General features: G+C 47.9%; 2 protein-coding genes across 4 annotated transcripts; both read left to right on the top strand.

The window, feature by feature from the left end:
- The first annotated feature begins 63 nt into the window (after nucleotides 1-63).
- GGA2 (golgi associated, gamma adaptin ear containing, ARF binding protein 2) lies at nucleotides 64-9911 on the top strand. 2 transcript variants are annotated; one of them, XM_080617252.1, is made up of 17 exons: nucleotides 64-171; nucleotides 1048-1132; nucleotides 1668-1743; nucleotides 2226-2324; nucleotides 3321-3444; nucleotides 3861-3964; nucleotides 4437-4517; nucleotides 4697-4834; nucleotides 4928-5009; nucleotides 5689-5808; nucleotides 6070-6237; nucleotides 6485-6540; nucleotides 6810-6949; nucleotides 7540-7709; nucleotides 8324-8493; nucleotides 8821-8931; nucleotides 9486-9911. In XM_080617252.1, exons 2-17 carry the CDS (start codon nucleotides 1125-1127, stop codon nucleotides 9594-9596), a joined length of 1758 nt encoding a protein of 585 aa, XP_080473378.1. In that variant the 5' UTR covers nucleotides 64-171; nucleotides 1048-1124; the 3' UTR covers nucleotides 9597-9911. The 2 variants fall into 2 exon arrangements, with proteins under 2 accessions (XP_080473378.1, XP_080473377.1); XM_080617251.1 differs by lacking the exon at nucleotides 64-171 and adding an exon at nucleotides 272-427.
- COG7 (component of oligomeric golgi complex 7) lies at nucleotides 9911-26731 on the top strand. Of its 2 annotated transcripts, XM_080617249.1 has the most exons (17): nucleotides 9911-10604; nucleotides 10969-11117; nucleotides 11613-11729; nucleotides 11908-12076; nucleotides 12893-12975; nucleotides 13740-13862; nucleotides 15135-15333; nucleotides 17344-17471; nucleotides 18010-18164; nucleotides 19318-19434; nucleotides 19950-20015; nucleotides 20754-20940; nucleotides 21932-22072; nucleotides 22393-22476; nucleotides 24234-24348; nucleotides 25466-25609; nucleotides 26465-26731. In XM_080617249.1, the coding sequence occupies exons 1-17, from the start codon at nucleotides 10439-10441 to the stop codon at nucleotides 26629-26631; spliced, it is 2310 nt and encodes a 769-aa protein (XP_080473375.1). In that variant the 5' UTR covers nucleotides 9911-10438; the 3' UTR covers nucleotides 26632-26731. The 2 variants fall into 2 exon arrangements, with proteins under 2 accessions (XP_080473375.1, XP_080473376.1); XM_080617250.1 differs by lacking the exons at nucleotides 9911-10604; nucleotides 10969-11117 and adding an exon at nucleotides 11123-11248.
- Nucleotides 26732-26816: the final 85 nt, after the last annotated feature.

The raw sequence follows: 26816 nt of genomic DNA, 5'->3' as shown, positions 1-26816 counted from the left end.
TATATAAATAGGTATGCGTACAGTGTGTGTATTATAGCAGCTCCAGGCTGCTTGGAGAGGGGGACTGCTTCCTGTGAACGGTCACGCACGTGGTTCTGCTCAAGCTGGCCCTGGCTGGGGGACTGGGATGTTTTCTTCCTCTTTGGATGATGATTTAATTAAACGAACGTGGTGAGTTTTGGTTCCGTTCTCGCCTGCGCTCGCTCTCTGCCCAGCAAGGGGAGGAGCTGCCAGCAGGGGTGTGTTTGTGGGGTGGGTGTTTTATGGGCCCAGCCCGTGGAGTGCACGTCCACACCGGGCAAACGTGTGGGCTTCCCACGGGTGAGCAGTGTGCGAGGAGTGGGGGTGGATCCGTTTCCTGCTGCCGGCAGGATGGAGCTGGAGCCGGAGCCCATGGCCGGTGCCACGGAGCTGGAGTGGTGGCTCAGTGAGTGGGGCTGGGGCCTGAGCGGGAGGGCACTGGAGCAGCCTCAGCTCCATGGGGAAGGGCCCATCTCCTCCAAGGAGCCCCTTTAGGGTGGTGTTCATGGGGGCTGTCTTAACTTGCTGCATCTTTCCCACTCCCCGTCTCACCTATCCTTCATTGTCCTCAGTCCTGCCCAAGCTGAGTGATTGAAGAAGCCTATTCCTCAATCTAGCTGTGCAGGCAGAGCTTTGAGATGTGCACTCATGCAGCTCTGTTGCAAAAGGGTGATCCGTGCCTCTGTTCCTGAACAGGAAAGCTTGTCCAGTCCCAGGAGAGCTGCCTGTAAATGGTTTTAAGTTTCTCATGCTCTGTGCTAAAGGGAACCTTGTGCTGCTGCTTTCAGCACCTCGGTTCCTGCCTGACTTTGACTCTGAGGGTCCCCCCAGGACTCTTTTTTTAGGCAGGTGTTAGTACCAGCTATTTCCTGCTTGTCCTGTGCCTTCCATTTCTGCCTGGTTTACAGAGAGCTCCAGAGCAGGCAGGAGCAGTGGGAGATCAGAGCCACTTCCTGCCATGTGCCCTTCCTCCTTGTGCCCTCTCATGCTGAGGCTGTTTCCCTGTCTTTTTGTTTCCTGTGTAAGACAAAGCCACTGAGCCAGGTATCCCCGAGGAAAACTGGGAATGCATCCAGCGGTTCTGTGAGCAGGTGAATGCCAACATGGACGGGTAAGGCAGGGAGACGGCTCTTGGGGTTTGCTCCTGGCTGGGTGCCTGGCTCTGACCTTCCCTCATGGCTGCAGGGAACCGGGCCGGGGACAGAGCTGGGAGCGCTGGCTGGGCTCTGCTGCTCCCCAGTGTCAGTATTGCAGAGCTGTGTGGTGTGGGGAGGCTGGTGTCTAGGAATGGGCTCTGATGTCCACTGCTGCGTCTCTACTGCTCTGTCACCAGCCTCTTGGGAGGCTGGCCAGAGAATCCTGGGTGGGGATCTGCAGGGAAGCCTTGGGTGAGCTCAGCCTCTGCTTTTCCTTTCAGAGAGGTGGGAGATCCCACAGCCCAGCAGACAGTCTGGGCTCTGTGGGAAGGAGCAGGAACTAAAACTGGTCAAAGCTTTCTGCTGCTCTTCCTTCAGAGCAGGCACCCATGTGTTTGTGCTATGTAGAGGGTTGTGAATCAGCACTTGCTCTTTGCAGCAAAAAATCAACAGCATTTGGGTTTTTTGGGGAACTTGTGCATTGTCTGACTTGCTTCTAACACTCCCCAGCCCATTGCTTGCACCAAGGCTGCTGGCACATAAGATACAGTCACCTCAGGAGATGGAAGCTCTCCACGCACTCACAGTAAGTGCTTTCATCCACATGCAGAGAGGCAGCAGTAACTTGGAAACAGAGTTTGGGGGGAGAGGCACGACAGCTTCTTTTTCTCTTGGATGTCTCTCCCTTTTTGATGTCTCTCCCTTCTAACTTTCTATCGCATGAGGAATCCAGAAACTGGGTGTAACAGAGGGAGGAACTGCTGCTGTTCCTTCCCCTGTTGCTCCGCAGAGGGGTTTCAGCGGTCTGCAGCTCGTGCTGTTTGACCTGAGGTCCCACCACAGGATCAGTGCCCCAAAAGTTATTAATGATACATAGAACAGAGCAGATGGTCTTAAATGTGCTGCTTAAGAAGGTTGGATGAAGGAAAAATACATGTTCTTGCTGCACAACTTCCCCAGTATCTTGTGTTTGTGAATGCAGTGCCAGAAAGTTCTTAGGTTCAATGTTATAGTGGCACAGTTTTCCCCCAAGACTTGTGTGTACAGTGTCTGGTTTGTTCTCTGCAGGTGCTGGAGACCTGTGTGAATAACTGTGGTGAAAGGTTTCACAGGGAAATAGCAAAGTTCAGGTTTCTGAATGAGCTGATCAAAGTGCTTTCCCCAAAGGTAGGTGATCGTGGTCCCGCTGCACGTTGTAGGTGGGACGGGCTGTTTGCTTTGTGCTGGGTATGAAAACTTAGAGCAAATCTTGCACAGGAGAGCAGAATTCATTCTGTGCCTCCACGCACCAGCACTGGATGTGAATCCCCTGTAAAAGGTGTAGCTGGAGGCTTTCTCTGTCCTGCAGTGCCTGTCAGGATGACAGATGGAGACCTGTTTATCAGAGCCTGTGATCCCCCTGCATTACCCCCCTCTGCATCACAGAGCAGGCCTGCAACTTTCTTAGATACCCTTCTCAGCAACCCAGCAATCAGCTTCCCTTTTAGCGGGTCCTGCAGACATTTGCCACTGGCACAGGCTTTGTTTTCCACGACATCACCTCGGCAGCAGAGCTGCAAAGAGCTGGTTTCAGGGAGAGGTTTAACCAAGCAGCAAAACCTCTTCTCTTGGTGCCAGCTTTGGTAAAGGTGCTTCAGTGAAACAGCACAGTGTAACCAAAGTGTCAGAGTTGTGTTTGCTGTCTTGACAGATCAGGTATAGCTTAATGACTTTAAAATGCCTTGTGTTTTTGTGTGGCTTTTGCCATTCTGGGTGTTTTTCTAATGCATTAAAGTGAGTACTCATAAGTGATAGTGAGAGAAATCAGAGAGCATCCAAAGACAACTTTAGTTTCTCGTTTTGCTCTGTTTTCCCTAAAATAAACCAATCTGCTGTTGGTTTCGGAGCCAATAACTGATCAGAGAAGTTCTGAAATGATTTCACTTTGATTGCCATATAATATTTAGGTAATTATCATACACTTAGTAGCATTCCTTGTATTTACAGCCACAGCAATCCACATTTCCTATATTACAAGACACCCAGTTGACAACACAGGGAATGAAGTGCTGGGCATCTATTTGCTACTTTGACTCTGCACACAGACACTGTGGGGCCAGACCCAGATGCTCTACCTGGCACCAGTTCCTTAGCTTTAAACTTTGTTGTCTGTTTGGTTTTCAGTACTATGGAACCTGGTCTTCAGCAAAAGTCAAGTCAAGAGTCACAGAAGTGATATTCAGTTGGACAGTCTGGTTTCCTCAGGAAGTTAAAATCCGGGATGCTTATCAAATGCTGAAGAAACAAGGTTTAGTTCTGCTATTTCGGTTTCCTTTTCAGCCTTCCAAGTGGCGCGGTTGGAGAGCGCAGAGACGTGTCCTCTTCAGCCTGTGACTCAGCTTGTCCTAAAACATTGTGTGTGAGGGCAAGAGGACAGGGGTCACACAGGCTGTTGGGGTCCTTAAGGATGCATGGAGCTGTTCAAAGAGATGTACCAAAGAACAGCTTTGCTAAAGAGCGGACTGGCCTCGTGCCTCCCTTCTCACAGTGCTCACCACTGGTGTGCAGGGAGAAGGTAGAGGACAAAGCTGGGGATCTCTGCCCTGGAATTCTCTCCCAGGAAAAGTCTGTGGAGGGGTGAAGGAAATAGGTGCAAAGTCCAATGCACTGTTGAGTGTTCCAACAGCTCGGGTGCCACTGAGTAACTGTTGTTACCCATTGCAGGGATTGTAAAAGAAGATCCCAAATTGCCAGAAGACAAAATTTTGCCTCCCCCTTCTCCGAGGCCTCAGAAATCTATTTTTGACACAGATGAAGAGAAATCCAAGGTAAAACTTTGGGGTTTCATGCCTGCCCCTCTCTGATTTGTACTGATGAGCAAAGAGGCTCAGTCGTGTTTTGGCTGTTTCAGACAGTATCTTCAGAATGATGCTGATGCTTTTTGCTGTACAACAGCAGAGAATTCCTTGATGCTTTATCAGAAGTTTTTGCCTAGTAAAAATGAAATTTTTTACAGGAAAACATCAGTTTCTATTAAACTTTCCCAAGAGAGGGTTTCTGTCTTTATTAAGAAATCCTGCAAAGCCAGAGTGCTCCCGTTCCCAAAACATCCAAACTGTGTGTGCAGGCAGCTGTAGGAGGCAGCAATATAATCTGGATTAGATGATGGGACATGAGCCCACATATTTCCAGGATTTTAGAAACTATTCTGACAGTGGGTGTCTCAGTATTTGCTCTTATGTGATGTGTGCCTGGAGCCTGCTGCTCACTCACTGCTGTCCCATGCTCTCCCCTTGACAGCTCTTGGCGAGGCTTCTGAAGAGCAGCCACCCTGAGGACCTGCAGGCTGCCAACCGTCTGATCAAGAGCATGATCAAGGAGGTGGGGAGCCCTTGGGTCAAGAGCTGTGCTTGCAGCAGGGAGAGTGGGAGGTGACTTGGCAGTTCAGGTTGTGACCAGGACCCCTGTTCCTGACCATAGGGCTGCACAGAGGAGGGAGGGTTTTCAGGATTTGTTGTTAGCCAAATCATCATCTACCTTTATGTCATTTTGCATCACAGGAACAAGAAAAATCAGCTCAGGTGTCCAGACGAGTAAACACCATCAGTGAGGTTTCTGAGAACATTAAAAGCATGGATGAGTTATTAGAAAACTACAAGGGACAGGAATTATCCAGATCTGACCAGGAGACCCTACAGGTAAATGCTCTTCCTCAGGTGATTCTAGAGACAGAGAACTGTGAGGATGTCTGGGATCTCCTGAGCAATGATGTGAAACATTTCCTTCCACAGACTCTGTTTCAACGCTGTGAGAAGCTCAGGCCACTGCTCTTTCGCCTTGCCAGTGAGACAGTGGATGACGATGAGGCTCTAGGTAAGAGCCACCGCTGTCCTTGCATTTCTTTGCAGCTAAATTCATCTACCTTTGCTTTGACAAGTGGGGTGTGCCCTTCCCTGGGAGGGGGAATGCTTCAGCACTTGCTACCCAGCAGGCAGAGCTTTCCATTTCATCTTTAAGCCATTCCCCCCATGGAAGTGGCTTAAGACTCCTCTGACTCCTCTCCAGGGAAATGATTCATTTTCACTTGGAGCCCAGAGTTAACCAGTGAATCCAGTTTCTTCCAGCCAAGGTGGCTGTCATGTTAACAGGGCCTTTACACTAGCAAGGGGGAAGACTTCATCCCCTCACTTGTAACTTGATGGATTTGTTACTGCACCAGGATTGATGAGACCCTTGAGCCCCATCAGCCCATTGGAGCCCTCCACAGAAGCTCCACACACTATATCAGAGGGTGATTCCACTGCCCTGTTCTGGGTACACGGTTCCACATTCATCCACCAAGTTAAAAAAGGTTTGAAGTAAGTTTTTAAGTTAATTTTAAGTGAATTTGAGTCTCCAGAAACTCACACAAAGTAGATCTTAACAGAATTTTTAGAGTGAATCATGTTTTTCTCACTCGTGAACTCCTTGTTGTGAGTGAGAAGGTTGAATGTGGGTGAAGTTGAACTTTGTGTTAGGACATTAATAGTGTGTTTCTCCTCTTGTTTTCCAGCTGAGATACTGCAGGCCAATGACAAGCTCATCCAGGCACTCAGACAATACAGGCAGGTTGTAGCCAGCCGTGAAGATGGGGCTGGAGGAGGTCCTGTCACCAGCTCTGTGGATGCACCAGGTAAAGAGTGTTCCATGACAGCTCTGTTCCTACTCATCAGTGTGAGCGGGGTTTGGAAGGGAAGTGCTTCTTGGAAAATAAATGTGGATAAAACCCTATAACACAGGAAAACTGTTATGTAGCCATCATTTTCTTTTATGTATGGCTGATAGAAAGTATTCTTGAGATTCTTCCCCTGGGAGTCCTTTTGGGCATGCCTGTGCTGTGAATACATAGTTCCTTTCAGGAGGTTTCTCTTTAACTCTTTCTCCTGTTTCCAAGCACACCAACCACCCCCAAGGCGCATGAAGAGCTACACACTGATTGACTTCTCTGAGCTGGAGGCAACATCCCAGTGTGCCACAGACCAGCCTGCAAACCCAACCACCACCTCCCGCCACAGCAGCACCACCTCTGCCTGTCTGCTCGAGGAGGAGCTGAAGTCATTAGGTTTGTCATTGCAACTCCGTGCCATGTTATCCCTGGTGACAGGGATCATGGGGTTTAATACAAACAGAACTTGACTCTAATGTTGGCCCTAGGAGGACGTAGACCCTTTCAGCCATGAGTTTTCAAGAATGTAGTTTCTTTATTGGTGTTGGACTGTAGACAGACTGCTGCTAGACAAGAAGGGAAGAACCTGTGGAAACCCCTTGTTTTCTGTAACTGACCTGTGACATTTTGGCATCTTTCTTAGATCTCAGCAACTCTCCAGTTGTACAGAAACCACCTTCTGATTTTGGCTTTGCAGAGGTGAGTGATCCTCAGACACTGTAGTCCATAAGGTACAAAGGACAAAAATCAGATGTGATTCTTGATCTAGCTTTCTCTGGCAGCCTTTGTTACACTATGTTGTTCTGAAGGGAAACTGGAATCCTCCTGCTCTGCCAGGAATTTCTCAGTCACAGTTTGCAACCAGATTACTGATTCCTACTTTGAGTAGTGTTATTAAACCAGAGGTGCTTTTTAAGAGGATTTTTGCTGATGTTCTGTACCATGAACCAGAAGTGCTTGTTTTTCAGACTGCTGCACGCAATGGGTATGGTGAAGTTGTAAGTGCTGCTCAAACACTGGGTCTGCAGGAAGGCTGTTCAGAGAAGAATGAACTTCACGGCCTGTTTGATCAGCTCTCTGCACCCTCCAGCAGCAGGACGTTATCTCGGTAAGGAATCTGTGCATAACGCAGTCTGACTTTGGAGATGAGGAGTACTGGTTTACAGCGGTGAGGTTTAGGGAAACCTTTCAGCTACACTGGTTAGGGATGGCAAGCTGTCCATCCATGCACGGGGCTCTTCAGCTGTTACACACCTGTTAATGGAACTTCGTAATTGCACACCAGGGTCAGAAACTTGGGGAGACAAATCCCATGGCTTAGGAATAAACAAGGAAAACAAGGTGATATTGCACTAAAACAACAAAAACCTTGTCCTTGAGCTAGAATTTACTTCAATGTCACCAACTGGAGCTCCAGAGCCTGTGCATAGGGAGAGTGCATTTCCAAAACCTGGAAACAAACTTCATGATGGTAACAGAAATGGAAGTCTGCCTTAATGACTGCTGACACAGCAACTCCTTCCTTAAAAACAGAGACAGGTTGTGAATTTCTCAAGAACTCAGAGTGTAAGCTTGTACTTTCTTTCTTTATACCTAAAAGGGATGAGGGGTTGGGATACATATAGAAGCAGCAGCAGATGATACACACCATAGTGTCTCCCCAGTTAATATAAGCTTTCTACATGCTTTTCTTTCCAGGGATTTATCACCAATGACATTGCCCTTCCCAGATCTGCCAGATAGCTCCATGGCAGATATCTCATTCTCCAGTTTAGACTACGAGCTGAAGCCTGCTGCCTCTTTGCATCCAGCTTCCCACGATGCTTCTCTAGAAAACCTTTTTGTCCCTTTAATTTCAATTACACCGAGTAAGTGCAATGATTTCTGTGCCTCAGCTTGGCTTGCTAGAGCTCTTCTGTGATTTTTGCGAGGGAGCAAGCCAAAGTAGCTTCATGCTGTACGGGGTGGCTGGAGAAAAGTAATGACTGTTCTATGAAGGACATTTGAGCAAGTGCTAGGGATTGTGCCATGGAAATGTCCTAGTCCTCCCTACTCAGCAGTCAGGACTCTCCTGCCCTGGCTAATCTTCTGTCTTCTGCCTCCAGTCTCTCAAGTGAAGGATTTGCCACATTCTGGAAGGGCTGGATGGTGATAGGCAGGTGTGGATTTACCAGGCAGTGGTCATAAGGGGCTATGTCTTGCGTGTGCCGATCAGTTACATCTCTACTGGATCCACACTTGACATCTCTGGCTTTCTGTTGAAATCTGAGTGGCTAAATCTCCAATTTAGACATTCAGATTCCCTTCTCTGCCTTTGAGGTGAAATGTACATCCCAGGCAATGCTGTATTGCTGCTTGCTCTGTGAGTTTGCTGGAGGAAGTAAAAGATTGAGTGTTTCCTTTCTGCTGCTCCTTATCTCATCTTTGCTGTTCTGCCCTCAGAAAGGAGTGGAATCCATGCTTCTCCTCTTGTCTCTGGCAGGCGGTATCTGTCCCCTTACTGTGTTCGATAGGAATGGTTTCAAGGCTATGCTCCACTTCTCCAGAGACCCTGCTCCTGGCCGACCAGACGTGCTGGTGATGGTTCTTTCCATGCTGAGCACATCAGCTCAGCCGATTAAGGACATTGCATTCCAGGCTGCAGTCCCAAAGGTGAGAAGCCTGTGATGAGTAGCAGAGAATGGGACTTTGGAAATGTCCTGAGGAGAAGGTTCACTGCTTCTTGCTTGGGAGCTGCCTCACTCATTGGAAACTTCAGGGATCGCTTTCTGAAGGGTGAACCTGTTGTATGGTGGGGCCTGCAGCACAGAATTGTCCATTTAGGAGTATCTGCCTTCAGATGCAGGCTGTCAAAAGAGATGCTTTTCATTAAATGACAGCATGTGGCTGGTGTATCTTTAGCCAGCTCTGTGGCTTGGTGATACTCCCAGTCCTTTTCCTGCATGGACCAAAAGGCATTTCTTTTGTTTTCTCTTTCAGACCATGAAAATAAAGTTACAACCAGCCTCCGGTTCTGAGCTGCCTGCCTTCAGTCCTCTTCTCCCCCCTGCCGTGGTATCCCAGGTCCTGCTGCTCTCCAATCCACACAAGGTATGTGTGGTGGTTGATTCTGCTGGTGGAGCACTCAAAATGTCACTGTACCTTCTGTACACTGGTGGGGTGTTTGTATGAAAAAGGGGGAGAGTATTTTCAGTGGGGACAGAGGAGCCTGGGCTGTGCTGGGAGGGCATTTACTCCACTGAAACAGCTTTCAGAGCTATTATTTGAAGGATGGAATGGGCAGTTCTGCCTCAATCCACCTGCAGATGGCTCCTGGTACACACCATGCAGATGTTTGCAGCTGGTGGAACACGAGGCCACCCCAGGCACAAACAGTTGTGTTGCACTGATGAATGATCATGGACCAAAGCTTGGTCTCAGGAATCCTTTATCACTACAAAGGCTGGGCAGGCCGGGATTGCCAGGCATGCCCTGGGGCCATTTGCACAGGTCTCCCAGTCACTCCTTATATGCTTACGAAGATCCAGGTCTTCCTACATGGCTGAGGCGTCCCTCTGCCCTTTCAGAGGGTGACTCACTGCAGCAAGGGGGGAGGCTGAGCTCTGCAACCATGACATGCCGCCCTCTGTTCCTTTCTCTCACAGGATCCCGTCCGGCTGAGGTACAAACTCGCCTTCACACAAGGTGCGCAGCTCTGCAGCGAGGTGGGAGAGGTGACCGGCTTCCCGGAGCCAGAGCTCTGCGGCAGCAGCTGAAGTTCAGCAGGCTTGGACATTGCCATGGAGCCTTAGCTCTGTGTGTGGGGAGGGACTGTGTGCCAGCCGTGCCGGCCTGGCCTCTGGAATGGAGCAATCTGCCATCTCCTGCTTCCTTTGGGTTTCTGTGGTATTTGGCAGGAGGGGTGTAAGCTGCCTGCTCCTGCCACGGCCTTGCACTGGAGCTGACCCTGCTTTACAGAAGGCTGCTGCAGAGCCCTGCAGCCCTAATGCTGCTTCCAGCCAAGTCTTTCCAGCTGCTTCCTGGGCCAATTCTCCCTTTACCCATTACTTTTTTAATTAAACAAAACCATAACCCTATAGCAGCACTCATCCCTCGGGTCAGGGAGCCAGGGCTGGGCTCTTCTGGGGCAGGGGCTGCTCTCACCAGGGTCTGTGTGCTGATGTGCAGACAGGACCATGGGGCAGAGCTGTGCTCTGCGCTCCGGTGGATGGGGTTTGCAGGAGGTACAAACCGGAGCACAGCAGTGCAGGGGGTGTGCTGGGACCAGCCTGGGCAGGACCAGCCCTGTGCGCCGCGCACCCAGGGCTGGCAGCAGGACCGCGGGGCTCGGGGGCAGGCCTGGCACTTGGGTGGGGAAAGGACCTTCCCCGGGCCCCTCTCGGTGCGAGGCTGCCCTGCACCGGCACCACCGGCTCCTTCCTCCGCTCGGATCCCCCCTCCCGGGCTTTAAGCCGGGGCCGCTCCCCTATAGGCCGCAGCTTCCGCCCCGCCCCGCAGGCGGCTGCGCGCAGGGGTACGGCGGCCGGCAGGGACCGGGCAGCGCTCCGCGCTGTCCGCGGCTGCTCTCGGGCTGTGCCCGGTGTGCGGAGCCGTGGCCATGGATTTCTCGCGGTTCCTGTCGGATGACTTCGAGGTGAAGAGCTGGGTGAACGCGGCCTTCCGGGCCGTGCAGCAGGAGGCCCCGGGCAAGGTGGACGCTCACGCCGCCACGCTGGTGATGAAGCTGCAGCTCTTCATCCAGGAGGTCAACAACGCCGTGGAAGGTGAGGCGGGGCCCGGTGAGCTGCTCCCGGCGCGGCCCTGCCTCTCCTGCTCCTCGGGGCCCTGCCAGGCCCGGCCTCACCAGGGAAGCAGCTGCCGCTGCCAGGGCAGGGTTGGGTGGGTGCTAGGCCGGGTAGGACACAGGGGCTTGGAGCAAGCTGCTCTAGTGGAAGGTGTCCCTGCCCATGCAGGGGGTTGGGACTGGGTGGGCTTTAAGGTCCCTTCAACCCAAGCCATTCTATGGTTCCGTGAGCTAAATTGATGTTTTGTGTTGTTGTTAAAGATCAGATAAGATTATTGCAAGCCTCCCTCTTTCCTTTGAGGGTTCTCCCGCCCTTCTCACTGTTCTGCTTGATGTTGCTGCAGAAACAAGCCATCAGGCTCTCCAGAACATGCCCAGAGTCCTCCGGGAAGTGGAGGTCTTGAAACAGGAGGCAACGTTCCTGAAGGAGCAAATGATCCTCGTGAAAGAAGATATAAAGAAATTTGAAGAAGACACGGCTCAGTCAATGCAGGTGGTGCTTGTCTGACTTCAGTGGTCATCTGCAGCTTGTGAAACCCTCAAGGGTCCAGAGATGTTCCTATTAAACAGTCTTGTGAACCCAAGACAGAGAAAACTGCTTCTTTTAATGTTAATGTTGGGAAGGTGGGTGGACACAGCCCAGTGCAATCTGTGTTTTGTGAGGAGCAGCTGAGCATGCTGCTGCTCAGGGAAGGTTGCTGTTACCTGACTGGGAACACTGCCTTCTGCCTCTAGTTGGGGTGCACAGAGTTTTTCGGGCAAAGTGGACCCCAAAAGTGCAGCCCAGACTTCAAACCAACCTTGTGTTGTTTGGCTTTGGAGGTTGATTTAACGTCTCTCGCTCTTTCAGCCAGCTCCTCCCTCCTTGTAACAGGGTGGTCTTTTCACACATTTTCTATAAATCCAAGCCAAAAGCGCTCCCACAGGATAAGTGTCTGTGGCAGTCTTCTCTTGTTTCATTGAACAGCACGGTTTATCTTTTCTTCAGGTCCTGGTAGAGATTGACCGAGTGAAATCTCGCATGCAGTTGGCTGCAGAGTCACTTCAGGAAGCAGACAAATGGAGCACGTTAAGTGCAGACATTGAAGAGACTCTTAAAACACAGGTAGATACCACATTATTCTGTCTGGTCTTTGTGCCTTCAGCTTTGCAGGGAAACTGCGTTTGAAAGCAGGTTTTGGAGTGACTCTAAAACAAGTGCCTGTTTGTAAAATGTCATGATGGAACTGGTATTAATGCTTTCCAAGCCATGTTGGGTAACCAGGTTGCCTTCCCTGTGGCAGGATGTGTCTGTGATTTCGGCCAAGCTCACGAGCATGCAGAGCAGCCTGGCGATGCTCGTGGATACACCAGATTACTCTGAGAAGTGTGTGCATCTGGAGGCTCTGAAGAACCGGCTGGAGGCCATGGCCAGCCCTCAGATTGTTGCTGCTTTTAACTCCCAGTCCATAGGTAGGTCGCTGTTGGTGTCATTCGCTGTCAGCGCAGTTGATGGTCTTTGAAGAGTAAAATGTTTGGGTGGGGAGTTCTTGTCCTAAGGCTGTTCTGGGTGTGTGGAGAGATGGGGCTTTTCTCCCATTGAAGAGTTCCTCTGTTTACACTGAAATCATGTGTTTTCCTGCAGTCAGCTCCTGTAATATAAATCTGTAAACATCCACAGAGCATCTGCTTGTGGTGACTTGCACAGATAAGGAGCACTTCAGGTTACTTGAGGCTCTTGTTTCTCTGCCTTCTGGGTCCTGTTTGAAAATACAGTCTCATGACTGATTACTGATGTATTCTGTGGACAGAGCTACAGTCACCCCCTCACCCTGCAAACCAGACCTTTGAGGAACTGGGATTTCAAAGCCTCATGTTAAGAGCTAATTGTGCTATTAGTCTCAAGGCAGCATACATGGTTAGGTAGCAGCTTGAGGAGTGGTGAAGGCAAAGCTGAGGACTTTGCGAGGTATGTTCTGGTTTTGTAGATAGCAGCTTATTTCTGGAAGACAGTCATTTCCTCCCAGGAAGCGCTCTGGCTTTATCCATCTTGAATACTAGATACATTGAAGAAGTTAAATTCATTCCTTGTGTCTGCTGCCTATTCTTGTTTGAGTGTGAGTTTTAGGCAGTTCTGCTCCTGTTTGAGAAAATAAGCAAACAAGAGGTGAAAGTGTGTCTTTCTGTATAGGTTGTTGTGTGTGTTCCCCTCAAAGAAGAATTCTCTTGCTCAGTGAGGCTAATGTCACCCTCACCTTTGACTGTGAACTGTTACTTTGTTTTGTTTAGATCAGGCAAAAACGTTTGTTAAAGTCTTCACTGAAATTGATCGGATGCCTCAGCTCCTTGCTTACTATTATAAATGTCACAAGGTCAGTATCCGGATAATCCTTTAATATGGAGCAATAAAAACTTGACTTCTTGCTTGGCTTGGACCGTAGGGGGAGCTGCTACATCACGTATTTTGTCTGTTCGAAGGAGGATTGAACCTGTTCTCTCTATTTCATTCTCTGACTTCTCTTTCTGGCTCTTAATAGCTTTAGTTACTCCCTGTTTCAAGAGTAAACCTCCCTTCAGGGCTGTGTGCTTCTTCCTGCATAGACAGAGGATATGTGGGTTCTGCTTCAATTCTCTGTACCTTATAGTTCTGCTTTGCTTTTCTTGGATGTGGCTATGTCAGCAAAACTTTATTGCTGCAACTTTCCAGCTGCTAAGTTCTGTAAACTCTTTTCAAGGAAGATTAAAAGTTGGAATTCCAGACAGTGCTGTGGCCATAACCTGATCCTCAAATTTCTCTCATGACTGTGACTTTTGAGGATTAAGTTCAAGGCTGGGGCTTGCCAAGTATTTCAACTATTATGCGGCGGTATCGGTTACAGGCTCATTTTATGAGTAAAATACCAATGTTAATTAAATCTTTGTATCAGCTAAGAAGCCTCTAGCTTCGTGCTGAAAGTCTTTTCCTTCTGTGGTGCTGAACTATAACAAAATGCTATGTTGCAGTCTGGGGAGAGGGGCGAGGGTGGGCATTGTGTGTTAGCAGAAGTGTCGAACATGGCAAGTTCTCAGTCTGAAATAACGATATCTGGATCTGTGGACTGTCAGTTCTCTTCTTAGAATGGTTCTTCTTCTGCAGGTGCAGCTGGTGGCAGCATGGCAGGATCTTTGCCAGAGTGACTTAAGCTTAAATCGTCAGTTAACTCAACTGTATGACACACTCCTTGGGACCTGGCACTCACAGCTCCAGTGGGCAACGCAGGTGCAGTGGCTATTTTATGCTAGGTTAACAACAGGACTGAGCACACTCCTAGTTGTCACAAAGCTCAGAGTAGTTCATCTGTGCTCACCCTTTGAGTTGTACTCTGTGTTATCAATGCAGGACAGAGCTTGCAACCTGCTTTGTGTTTCTTGTCCAGCTCTTGCAGACAAGATCTGATTTCTGGTGTTCCACCAACAGCAAGGTTGCTGCATTATTGACATTAAAGCTGCTCTATCACTTTCATCTGTATCTTAAGTTAAAACTAATTTGTTGGTGTTGCAAATGTGTTCTGTTGCAAGACATTTGAAATGCCTGAATCGCTTTATCACTTGGCCTGGAGGAAGCCCTCAGGGCCATGTTAGACTGATCCATGTCACTGGTGGAAGATATCTGAGAGCTTCTGCTAACACCCCTTGAGTCCATGTACCTGTTTTTCATGCCAAGAATAATGTAGGATCCAGAAAAGTTGTTGTCCTTCAGTGGAATGAAGAAAGAAGTTCATACTCTTGAGCCTCTCACAGAGGTTTTTCATCCATGAAGGGTAGGAGATTCTTATCTTCATGTTATGGAGCCTGGTGCAAGTGCTGGGCCTGTGCTGCAGAGAAGCAGAATGTTCCCTTGAAATGTATTTTTTCTGCCTAATGATTTGATGTGAATTACAGGTCAGATGTCAGCTTACATTGTAGCAGATGCTCTTTGGTTGGGAGAGGGAAATGGCATGTGGGGCAAAGCTCATCTCACTCAGTCTCCTGTGCTGCGTCTGTTTTCTGGAGAGTTCTTCGACCTTTTTCAGGGTGGTCCTAGCTTTCAAAGCAAATGACTGAGATGAGCTGGTAAAAAAAGTCCCCATCAAAGGCTGTAACCCATTTTGTGCTGGAGTTGAGCGTGGTGCATGTAAATAAATGTTCTCAGCTGATTACAGTCTTTCTGACCTTTCCAGCGTGGACTTCTGTCTATCTGACCAGTAACTTGGCTCATGATATGTACAATTCCTTCGTATTTTAGGGATACAGGTGTTTTTTCCCCACACACCTGTGTAAACTGAGAGTTCTGTTTTCAAGTGCCTCTTTCTACCAGGTGTGTTTTTGAATCATTGTAGTGCCTGTGTGCCGCTGATTTCAGGTTTCACCTGTACCCGTCTTCACAGCTTGCTCTACTGGTAGATGTGGTTTGTGTGTTGGGGGTTCTCTCTGGAAACCATCTGCGGCTTTCTGCCAATTCTGTTCCTCTGGGATAAGGCACTTTTGCTTAGTAGCTCTTCTGCTGTCACAGGTTTTCAAGAACCCCCATGAAGTTGTGACTGTGTTGTTGATCCAAACTCTGGGAGCATTGGTACCTTCCATCCCTGTCTGCCTCAGCACTGCTGTGGAGAGAACAGGACAAGAAACCAAGCTGAGTAAGCTGCTGGAGCTCTATGATGCCACTGTCCACTTCGCAAAAGGGCTGGAGGTGGCGATGCTGCCAAACCTGAGTAAGGCTCTTGTATTGAATTTTGTCATTCTGTTCATCAGCTCCTTTGTGAAGTTCCATTTGGGATTTAACTTAGTTTTACACGGAAGGAGGAATTCTCTTCTATGGTATTGACCTTTGACATTTGCATCTTTATGTGTCTGTACATGTACATGGCTGTCATGGTAAATAATGTTTAGCACTTTTCCTTTTACGAGCATTACTCTTTCTTCTGCCTAATGGATGAGGAAATGTCTCTAGGGAAGCTATCTGTGAAACCCATTGTGAAAGATTACAAAGCATTAAAGTTGAGGAGTTTCCTGGAATTAAGTCACACCTTGCTAAACAAGAGAAAACCTGCTTGAAAGCTGCATCCATTGGATGCTGAAGTTTTATTTTGGTAGTTTCTCTGTTTCTACTGGCTTATGTGTTAATCAGGTGAAAATGCAAGGCCAGATACTATTTCTAAACCACTGGTAGTTTGTTCCCTAGCAGCATCCTGAGTGCTTGATTCAAAGTCTAACCTGTGCTTTCCTTACCCTCCGATGTTTGTCATCTTGTTTTGGTCATGACTTGATGAATAATTCCCACAAACCACAATGTAGTGAGGTGTTGTGTTTACATAAGTTTATGCCTCATTTGAACTGTTGGCTATTTATAGTCCTTTATTAATCTACTAGGGTCCCTTCAAAGACTGGGTAAGGGAAAATCCTAAATTAAAGCTAATGGAGCATTCCTAATGCTGCGTTTCCTGTGTTTGGTTCCTCGTACCATTGTCTTGAGCTATTTCAACCCAGATTCTTACTTGATCATGTAAATTATGATTACTGGGCAATTTCAGGGAGTATGACTGTCATTGTGTCTGGTTTTGTTGTCTTTGTGTACTTTTGGCGGTCATTTTTTTATCCTTGGCTTAGCTTAATTTGTGGTTCATGATAGAAATGATTAAAAAGGACTTGGAAAAACGGAGTCACGTTCTAGAAGATGGTGGAATAGGAAGACAGCTGCTGCCCTGCTGTCAGAGTGTGTTTAAGAAAACCCCAATAAACCTTCATTTCCATCTCTTGCTGTGGGGTAAGATGTTTGGCAAAAGAAGTATCTCAAGAATGGAAAGGCTGGTGACTCAGCAGAACAGAGTCAAACCAGTTCCTACATATGTGTATGTGAGGGGAGGGTTCAGTTATGATTCACAGGATAATTCAGGCTGGAAAGAACCTCAGAAGATGGTCTAGTACAACCTTCTGCTCCAAGCAAGGTCCACTATGATGTCGGACCATGTTTCTCAGGGTATTGCCCAGTCTGATCTTGAAAACATCCAAGTGTGGAGGCAGCCAAGGCTTTGGGCAACCTGCTCCATTGCTTGTTTGTCCTTGGGGCATAAAGATTTTTTCCTTCTATGCAGGATCCAAAGTAATTATGGCTTGCTGCTAGTTTGAATTTGACAAAGCTTCGCAGTAACAGCTGGTGTCCAGCTCTCATTTGAAAAATGGTGGTTCAGGCCTGGTCTTTGTTTGGGTTTGCAGCTCTGCTCAACACGATGGCACTGAAATACTGAGTTCATGCTTCACCTTCAGCGTGGTTGAGGAACACCGTGAAGCAGAAGTGCCAAGTGAATTGAGTTAGTGTCAATTTTAAGTATTAAGCAGGCTTCCTGATAAATGAGATTGCTCCTGTTTGATGGTGTGGGAGTAGTGTGTTTCACTTTTCAAATGGTTTCACTCCTTCCCTTCCGCTGTAGGTTGGAATGTTTCATAGATTCTTGTCACCCAGGCTGTTGTAGAGCAGTGAGTGATAATTTTCTTGAGGCACTTGTTGAGGTAGAACATCTTGGGCTTGGGAAGCAGGTAGAGATAATAACCTTGGTTTTAAATAAATAAGTAAAATCTGTGTAGATGAGACTTGAAGCTGCTGGGCAACATTCCAGGGCTATGTAGGCAGCGGGCTCCTACTGAGGAACTGCTGCAGGTTGTTTGAAGCAAGGCTTTTAGTAGCAATTCATCCATTTGTAGACTAAACACCTGATTCCTTGTAGAGGAGCAGAACCTGGTGAAAGTGATGGAACTGGTGGAAGCGGTGTACGGTCCCTACAAGCCCTATCAACTTGAGTACGGAGACCTGGAAGAAGAAAACCTCCTCATTCAGATCAGTGCAGTGCCCTTGGTAATGTCTTTGTTCAACTACACAGGGGGAGGCTTGAAACTTCTACTAAGTACAAGGGTCTTTGTCATTGCTCTCTTTCCTCCTCTCATTTTTTGGGAATGTTTCCTGCTTGCAGTATATTTTTTTTATTGTTAAGTAACTTAAGAAATGAAGTGAATTCAGCAGCACTGTCGGGTTGGAGGTAGCTCCTTCCTTCTCCATACAACAACCAGCACCGTGTGGATCTGCTGGAGACTTCACCAGAATATTACTGTCAACCAAGAACTTGCTTCAGGTTCAGTAGATTTTAAGGACAAGAGGAAAGTCCTTTTTGTAGAAGATTCTGTTGCTGGCTGAACTGTTTTTCCTTGAAGACCTGCTAAACATAGGATTGAGCAGCTTTTACTAGCAGGAGGGTCAGAGCAACCAACATTGTTCTCCCTTATGTGTTTCACAAGATCAGAGGATACTGGGAGAATCAAGTGTTACACAAGGTATCTTTAACACCTGGACACTCACTGAAAGGAAAGTCAGGCTTAACTTTGTTGTTGTTATTTAGGAGCATTGGGAAGTAATTGACTGTGTCCAGGAACTGAACCATTCAGTCAACAAACTCTTCATCCTGGCTTCTGGAGCCATCGACAACTGCATTAAGCTCACGGATGGACTGGGAGTGTGTGGGCTCCTTAAGGCCCTGAAAGCTCTTTTCTCCAAGTAAGGTGCTTTTAGTTACACTGCTCTATTTATCCTGAGGGAGTAGCAAGTACTCAGTTTGTGGCCAAGGATTTTGTAGCTTAAGAAGAAGGGCTGAGTGCAGAAAGTATCTATAACCGTAATGTGAATCATCTGATGTTCCCTCCTGCTGCTTCCTTCAGACAGTGACTGTTTCTTAGGGGAAAATGTAAGCTTTTAATGGCAAAGTCAGAGACTTTTCTCGGCTGTTCTCTATTCTGGTTGGGCTGAAATTTGTTTTTAAAAAATACTTTTGGAGGGGAAAATGTTTCCCAAAACAGCATGAGACAAAGACAGATTTGGCTGATGAAAGTAGATCTCAGCGGGGAAAAATACACCTGCTGGGGCAAGTGACCTCCCATTAGGAAGCTACCTGAAAGGGTGAGGTACCCTACAGAGTGAGGTTCACTGCAAGTTCTTGTCTTGAAGCATCACTGACAGCCCACTTAGTGTTCCAGTACCCATTACCTCCTGATACCAAAAGTGCTGCTCACAAGGTATAAATCAACCTGTTGTCTTGGTGCCCTCGGGGGAAGAGGGAAGCACACCTCTCTGATCTCACCTTCTTTATAGGCAGTTACATAGCAGTGTGCATGCCTCCAGCTTATGGGCATTATTTAAGAAAAGAACAGGGGGGGTGTGGAAGACAAAATGTTCTCCTTTTATCCATGTTCTCATCTGGGGAGTAGCTGAGAAAACAAATTCATGAGATTGTTGTCGCTGTGTTCCTGGAGTAGGGGCCAAGTGATGCTGGAGTAGCAGTAGCCTTATAAACTTTTTCTGGTCTTTTCTAGGAGGTGTCATTGGGGCAGTGGTAATAAAAGTGTCTTACTCAGACCTTGTCGTGGAAGTGGAGAGTTTCTTGTAACTCATATGCAGCAAACTGAAGTAGCCACACAGTATCTGCTCCTCTGAGTTTCAGCCTGTCTTCTACTGTAGGCTTGAGTGGGCTGTGTTTGATCAGTTGTTCACATTCATGTATTTGGACTGGAACAAGTGTCTCTTCTGAACTCCTTTTAGTATTCCTGGTTCTTGGTCCTTGTAAAGGACTGAATAGGCAAACTGCAGGACATGCAGTTGTGCTGCTCTCAACCTGGTTTCTTATGCTGGTGCTTGTCTCCATTCCTTGTTACAGGTATACATCTGACTTTACAAATACACTGCAGTCTATACGAAAGAAATGTAAACTGGATGATATCCCATCAGATTCCCTTTTCCAGGAGGACTGGACTGCATTCCAAAACTCTGTCCGGTAACGGGGGTTTCTTTTGCCCAGCTCTGAACTGATTTTTATATCATCGTCAAAGGGAATTACTTGGGGTCAGTTTACACAAGTGCTTAGTGCAGGCTGCGGGGCTGTGCTTGCTTGGCTGCAGTGCTGCTGGGAGCCTTGGTGTTGGCGACTGGGTTTCAGGTTGCTGCTGGCACAGCAAGTGCTGTGAGGCTCCCCACCCTGTCTGGAGCAAGGCTGCATGTCCTGTTGCTTGAAGTATCAGCAGCTTTTAGAATTTTCCCAGTGAGATGGAGCCACCCTTAGCCACGATGAGAAGCAGTATGTGTGTGGATGAGGCTGTTGGGCAAAAAAAATCAGGTTGTTGCCAAATGGACACAGTGCATAGCCAAATTAACTCTTGATGGACGTGTCCCCTGTGGGCTGTGGTTTGGTTCTGGCATTTTATAATCACTTAGTACGTGTTCTCTGGGGGGATCCTGGCATTATCTGCCTCAAATCTCCCAACGTGCAGTTTTTGTCTTGTCCTTTCCCAGGATCATTGCTACCTGTGGTGAGCTCCTTCACCAGTGTGGAGACTTTGAGCAGCAGCTGGCCAACAGGTGAGCACTGCTGAGTTTGTTTGTGAGCTGTCAGCACAGGAACCAAGCTGAGAGAAAACTGCCACCAAGGTGCTTCCATTGTGCGTGGAGGGAAAGCAGAGCCTGGGGGTTTCCCTCACTGCCCTCCCCATCTGCTCAAATGTCAGAGAATGCTCATGGACTGTTGCACTGTTGTGTGCTCTGAGACAGTCACAAGAATCCTTTCTCGGATACGTGGCTGGCGATCGAATTCACACCACAAATGGGGTTGGGAGGGAATTTTCCACCAGATCAAACTGGCAAGATTCTGACCCTCCCTTATGAGATGGGGCAGGAATCCTTCACTGGAGTGAATGTAGGTGTGCCTTAACCCACTGATTCCTTGTAACTTGAGGAGCATCAAGCACAAGCAGCACATAGATCTTTGGTTGCTTGTAAGCATTGCACTGCTCAGCCTCTTGTACCTTGAAGTGCTTTATTCTGACTTGAGTGCCTGAGCTCTGTATAGGAGACAGTGGCTGCAGGGTTCAAAGCTGAGTTTATTCTGTGTTTGCCTGGTGCCCTGAGAGCACAACCCTCTCTTCCTTCTGTGTTTTTGAGTTGCAGGCTAGATGTGAGTGTTGGCTGTAGTTAGTGTCTGCCACCAGTTAATACTCTCCTGAAGTAGCATAAATGTGGTGTGGTTCCTGGGGCCAACATGAGAAGCACAGCGGTGCCTGCAGAGGATGTTGCTGGTGACTTTGGTGTGTTTGTTTTCAGGATTCTCTCCTCTGCTGGGAAGTATCTCTTGGACTCCTACAGTCCCTGTAGTTTTTCTGGCTTTCAGGATACCAGTTCTGCAGAAAAGAAGAGCTCCATCAAGAATCCCTGGCAGGAATACAATTACCTTCTGAAGGAGAATCCATCCGAGTATGCCAGCCTTATGGAAACGCTTTACACTCTAAAGGTAGCTTTGGTGCTGGGGGAGTCTGCCTCTGTCCTGGGGTGCTGCTGGGCCCACAGGTGGTAGATGAGACCTGGATTCCCCTTACAGGGTGATTACTTTTCACTCTAAGCAGCAGCCTTCTGATGGGCGATGTTCCAAGTCTTCCACACAGACAGCGATCCGTGGGGAGATAAAATGTCCAAACCCAGGAAGCCTGGACTCGTTCCATCTCTCCCCAGATCCTGGCTGTGTTTTGTGAACATGCCCTTATCAGTTCAGGTGAGGGAGATTTTTGTCACGGAAAACATTGGGAAGATTGTGTTGGAGCCATCTCAAGTTCTGGAGCCCACAAGCTGGCTTCTCAGGACTTCCTTTGCCACCTACGCTCTGCTGCCATATCCATTCTGAACTATCATTCTGCAAGATCATTCAGGCGTGCATCTGTGAGCCTGGTAGAATGACTCCAGTTATCTCCTGATCTCAGTTATGTTTGCCATCATTGGTCACATGTGGTTGTGAAGTCAAGGTTATGAGTCTCTTGTTTCCTCAAAATGTTCAGATTTCTTCTGCACTTCGTCTGCCTGCAACATGTGCAGCTCTGCCTTTAGTGTTCCATGTTTGACTTTAACGTTTGAGGAATAGTCAAGTTCCAGAGGTACTCCTCATGGAAAACTTTTGCTTAATTCCATGCAGGGAATCAGTTGTGCTCTTTGAGTAAAAGTCAGTTTTGCCATCTTCTCTGCAAGTGTCTTGGTGTCTGGCCTGTGCTGGTGCCTGGCATGGTGGAATGTGATGCTGGTTCTTTGTTCTGCATTGCAGGGAGCAGTGGACAGTTTCTGTCTTGACTAACTGGTTGGAATAGGGCATCCCAAAGGACCCAAGCTGTGCGGTTGCAGAGGAAAGCTCTTTTGTATTAGGATGACCTAATAAAGACCTCTGAAGGATGTTAACATAGCCTCTCTGTGGGCAGCTTAGTGGCTTCTGTATGTAAACAGTTTTCTGTGTGTGTTAGGAAAAAGGAACGAGTAACCACAACCTGTTGTCCTCGTCACGATCCGCCCTGAGCCGCCTCAACCAGCTGGCACACCACTTGGCTTTTGATTCTGTCTTTCTTCGCATCAAACAGCAGCTCCTGCTCGTTTCAAAGATGGAGGTGAGTGGTAGGGGCATTGCTCTGATCCAAGCTGGCGAGCATTCACCACAGACAGCTCTTTGCGAGCTCTGATGTTAGTTTGAGATGTTGCTTTTCTGACCTGTATGAGCACGTGTTTCTCACAGGGAGCTGTGTGGAAAGGGGTGTGTGTTCTGGGCCTGAAGGAGGATAAAGGAAGCAGTTTTCCCACTATCTGTCTTCTGCTTTCTGAAAGTCCTTGGGTAGTTGCAGTTCATGTTGCTTGGTGACCCCTTCCTGAATACTGATAGATTTTGTCCTCTGGGAACTTATAGGCTCATTCTGCACTTTTTGCCTTACAGGGTTGGAGTTCTGGTGGCATTGGTGAGACCCTGACAGATGACCTGCCCAACTTCAGCCTGACTCCTCTGGAATATATCAGCAATGTAAGAGCATGCTGGGGTGCTACTGGAAGCCCAGCACTGGGGGAATCTCTTCTGCATTTCCCCATTTTTGTGTACAATCCTAATGTTTGTTTAAATTATTACATGATGGTGATAGATGCTCTCAGTGGTCCAGCCCTCATCAGTTGGGTTATGTCATTCATTGTAGCTTTTGCGAAGCCCTTGTCAAGTTCTGGACCAGGAAAAGAAGTCAGGAGCACAAGGAGTTGGTTTTTCTGTTGAACTGCACTGTTTACAGTGTTAACTCCTGTAATGGGATGGGAACTGCCAGCTTTTGTTTGTAGGGGTGAACACTGAGCACATCTTCCTAATGCAGCTCATGTAGCAGAGGAGCTCCTATGGTGTGTACTGAAGTGATTTAATTGTACTAGGAAGTTAAAAAGTCTTGAACTCTTACCCTTCTAAATCCCCATGTGACTCCCTGGTTTCTCTTTCTGATGGAATAACAGTGAAACCTTCCTGGCAGTGGGGTGTCCAAGTGGCAAAGGAAAATGAACTGTGCATTCGTTCTGACTCGGCACCCCTCGGTTCTGTGCTGCTGAACGACACCCAGACGGCTTTCCTGTTCTCTTGGTATTTCAAGTGGCTGCCAGATTTGCAGTTCAGATATTAATATGAGCTGCTGTTATCTCAATACAAAGTATAATTTGATAAGGAAGTTTTTTATGCTACTGTCGTTCTGTGCATTACACAGGGAATGATTTTCCAAGGGCAGGCTGGGTTTAGAAAGCTCAGGGGCAGTGGATAAGGTAAAGCCTCAAGGGAAGGTTGCTGCTGAATTCTGAGGAGCTTTCTGATGAGTGCAGTTCACCAAGAGCTGTGTGTGGTTGGCAAGGGGATGAATCTTCTCACCTGCCCCTTTCACCAAGAGTTAAAGCTGGGATGTGTGTGATCGTTACTTGATCCTGTGAGGAATCAAAGGACACTTCTGCCTGTCCAAGGCAAAGAGGAACTTCAGAAAGTTTCAGATGCAAAACATTTGTTTTCTCACGTCTTTTCAGATCCACCCTTTACCTTGCTGCTGAGTGATAGGTGGGCCAAGACTAAGCCAAGGCTTTCTCTTGGGTAGTCTTGAAGTAACATTACTGTATTGTTCAGAAAACAAATTGATGTGGTGTGTGTGCTGCGTAGGTGAAAAGGCTGGTTGATGTGAGCTCAGAAAACACTGTTAATGAGTATGCCCCATAATGGGAAGGCAGAGTACTTTGCTCTGTATCTGCACCTAGAAAGAGTCTCTGTCGCAGCAGGTAATCATTTAGTAACAGTGCAGTATTTGCTGGATGCCTGAGGTTCTGCAGCTCTGGTTTGAATTTGCGAGCACGGTCCCTTTCTGGGAGTGATGCATTTCTGTAAGTCACTATTACATTGTCACTGGAATGTGTGTTTCTTCTTCAGTGGTTTTGTTTGCTTCTGTCTCTTAGATTCTGCTCTAGAAAACAAATTGCCAGGAACACTCCAGATAGCAAAGATTTGCTTGGAGGAGCAGTTCTGTGCACAGGCTCTTCCTAACGTGATTGTTTCAGTGACTGCTTCTCGGACCTTGTGAAAAACTGTTTCTTGTACAAAGTGCAGTGATGAGCAAGAGCCAGTTTGTTTCTGGGCAAATGTAGGTTAGCGAGTGGCTGTCAAGCTCAGCTTTCTGCTTTCAGGTGTGGATTACTGCAGTTGACTTTTCTCCTCTAGCAAAGTACTTGCTTCACGTTTGTTCAGTGACTCAGCTCTTTGTGCTTTTATTCCAGATTGGGCAATATATTATGTCGCTTCCTCTCCACCTTGAGCCATTTGTCACTCAAGAAGATTCTGCTTTGGAACTGGCATTACATGCTGGAAAACTACCTTACCCCCCAGAACAAGGTAGGGTGAAACCAAAGACTTGAAGTGTCTGAGGAAAGCTTTCACATTTTGACGTGACACGGGTGTGATGTGTTGTGCTAACTAAGCTGTTGGAGGTCCGGTTCTTATTGTCTGGTCATGCTGTTTCTTCCAAGACTCTTGTGATAGTACCCAGGAGGAGCCTCTAACTAATGGGTAAAATGTTTTTCAGTTTCATTCAAACCAGAAGCTTCAGCTTGGTCTGAAGTTTAGTGTTTGTTGAAAGATGTATTACTGTTTCTGTCCCAGCCAAAACCAGGGCAGACACTGGCCACAGTGATGAAAGCCCTGTGCTGACGCAAGTGCAGTGGGTGCTGCTGTCTGAGGCACCCACAGCCCTCAGGCACAGAAGGTGCCTCTTCACAGCTTTCTCCCCAGAGCACACTGCAGGGTTCTTGCTGTATGTTGTTCCTCAGTTTCTCGCAGCAAGCTGTGTTTTGGCTCACATTCTCTCTTCAGATGGCTGTCCCTACCTGTGTGTCATTCATCCTGCTGCAGTAACAACAGTAGCTGCATAATGCTTCCTGGCAGGTTGGCAGCGCACCACGGTTTGTGTGGTTAATCTGTGTTTACTTCCACTGACAGTCAAGGAAGCACAGAGCTTGGCAGTTAGATCTCCTGAGCCTGCTGAGGACACACTCTTTAGTTCAGAGGTTTTTGCATTACTTAATTTGTCATCTTAAAGCATTTACATTTTAATAGCTGGTTAATTTTCAAAGCACTGATGAACATGGAATGCTTTTAGAGCTTGAAAAAGCCCCCATGAATCCTTGGCATTGCTGTAGTTTGTAAACTGCTCCCGAAAGGTGACCCTATAGAACGTGAAAGGCAGTGCCCCAACCTCAACCTGATCCCATCAGCCCCTTGGAAATGACCTCCCTGGAGAAGTCGTAGAGGCAAGTAAAGTGGTTTGGGGCTTGAGCTTTCAGCGTTGTGTAGTATCAGGGAGGATATGCAACTGCTTTGACTGCTCCAAACAGCTGATCAGCTCTGGGTACTGTAATGTCCTGCTGAAGAAGCAGTTACCCATTTGTCTGGTAACAGAAGCAGCAGCAATGCAAGTGAATGAGCTACCAGCTAAGGAGAGTTCTCTGTGCAGGAGACGAGGTGCCTGAGCTGGACAACACGGCAGATTACTGGCTGGGCTCCATTGCCAGGGCCACAATGCAGACCTACTGCGAGGTCATCCTGCAGATACCGGAGCTCACGGTGCACTCCACGAAGCAGCTTGCCACAGACATTGGTAAGTGGGGGGCACACAATGTCCCCAGGGCTGCTGCTGGAACACAAGGGCTGCTCTGTTGTTACATGAGATTTGAAGAAGCTGCAGTGTGTGTTTCTGCTGTAGTTGTGAGCGTGTTGGTCTGATACCCAGCACGGTGGAGTGGTTCACAGCTGCTCTTTTGCAAAGTGTCCTGTCACATCCCTCTGCGAGGAAAGGGTGGTTTTGCCGTAGGTACCCCTGCTTCTTCACTGCTTTGTGTTTCTTGACTGTGGAAGTCAAAGGCCTTCAGAACTGAGAGGATTCCCTTCCAGTTGTAGCAAGGAAGGTCAGACAGTATCTCCTCTTCAGCTCGCTGGCAAGTGTGCTTGATGCCAGTGACCTTAGTAAGAGTCTTTTCGGTACTGCTTAAAGACAAGCCCGTGGACGTGAAGCTGGTTGCTCTGCATTCTCCCTGCCATCCTTGATTCCCCAGCTGACTCTGAAGCAGTGAGCTGGAATTCCTTCCTGCCTCACAACCCTTCACCTCTGCAGAACTTCCCAGCTTTGTTGCAAGCTCTTTGCCTTTGAAAGTGTGATTGTGATCCCTTATCTGTGACCATGGTGTCTGACCACCCCGAGGGTGTTGTCTGTAGGTACTGAAACGTGACAGAACACGTCTCCGTCCTCTGAGCATAAGAGGCAGTGACCACACCAGTGTTCAGGAAGCCAAACCTGCGCAGCAGTCAGCACAGTCAGGTTCCAAACACACTGCCCTTCCCTGTGGGTTAGAGCCATCAGTGGCAGGATTCTTGCCGCTGGGAAGAAGGAAGGATAACCATCACCTGCCCCGTGTCTGTGACCTGTGCAAGTACATGTTTATCCTTAACCTTGCAGATTATCTAATAAACGTGATGGATGCCCTCGGCCTTCAGCCTTCAAGAACGCTGCAGAACATCGTGACTCTGCTGAAGGCAAAGCCAGAGGACTACCGGCAGGCTGCAAAAAGCACGCCCCGCAGGATGGCCAGCAGCATCGCTGCCATGCGCGGCCTGGAGTGCTAGTGGGGACACCCCTGTGCTGGACACAGCTCTGGGGCTGGCCTGCTTGAGTTGGGTTCATTTCACTCTGGGCTTTGTGAGGACTGTGCGCATCTCTGGGGATTCGGGGAATTAATTTCTGAATAACTTTTAATAAATGCCTTTGTGTAGGAAAAGCTTGTTCCATTTTTCCATCTCTAGAAATAAGG

The sequence above is a fragment of the Psittacula echo genome (assembly GCF_963264785.1).
Source record: "Psittacula echo genome assembly, chromosome: 5".
Classification (NCBI taxonomy): domain Eukaryota; kingdom Metazoa; phylum Chordata; class Aves; order Psittaciformes; family Psittacidae; genus Psittacula; species Psittacula echo.
The sequence above is the reverse complement of the archived record's forward strand: the minus strand, read 5'-3'. Positions and strand labels throughout refer to the sequence as shown.

What these genes read in the sequence shown, in the direction of transcription:
- COG7 (XM_080617249.1), top strand. Translation starts at nt 10,439, where the DNA reads ATGGATTTCTCGCGGTTCCTGTCGGATGACTTCGAGGTGAAGAGCTGG. An exon ending in AGATCAGTGCAGTGCCCTTG is followed by an intron (nt 17,472 to 18,009) that starts GTAATGTCTTTG and finishes GTTGTTATTTAG; the next exon opens with GAGCATTGGGAAGTAATTGA. An exon ending in CTGAAAGCTCTTTTCTCCAA is followed by an intron (nt 18,165 to 19,317) that starts GTAAGGTGCTTT and finishes TCCTTGTTACAG; the next exon opens with GTATACATCTGACTTTACAA.
- GGA2 (XM_080617251.1), top strand. Translation starts at nt 373, where the DNA reads ATGGAGCTGGAGCCGGAGCCCATGGCCGGTGCCACGGAGCTGGAGTGG. An exon ending in AAGCTCTCCACGCACTCACA is followed by an intron (nt 1,744 to 2,225) that starts GTAAGTGCTTTC and finishes TGTTCTCTGCAG; the next exon opens with GTGCTGGAGACCTGTGTGAA. An exon ending in CAGCTCTGTGGATGCACCAG is followed by an intron (nt 5,809 to 6,069) that starts GTAAAGAGTGTT and finishes CCTGTTTCCAAG; the next exon opens with CACACCAACCACCCCCAAGG.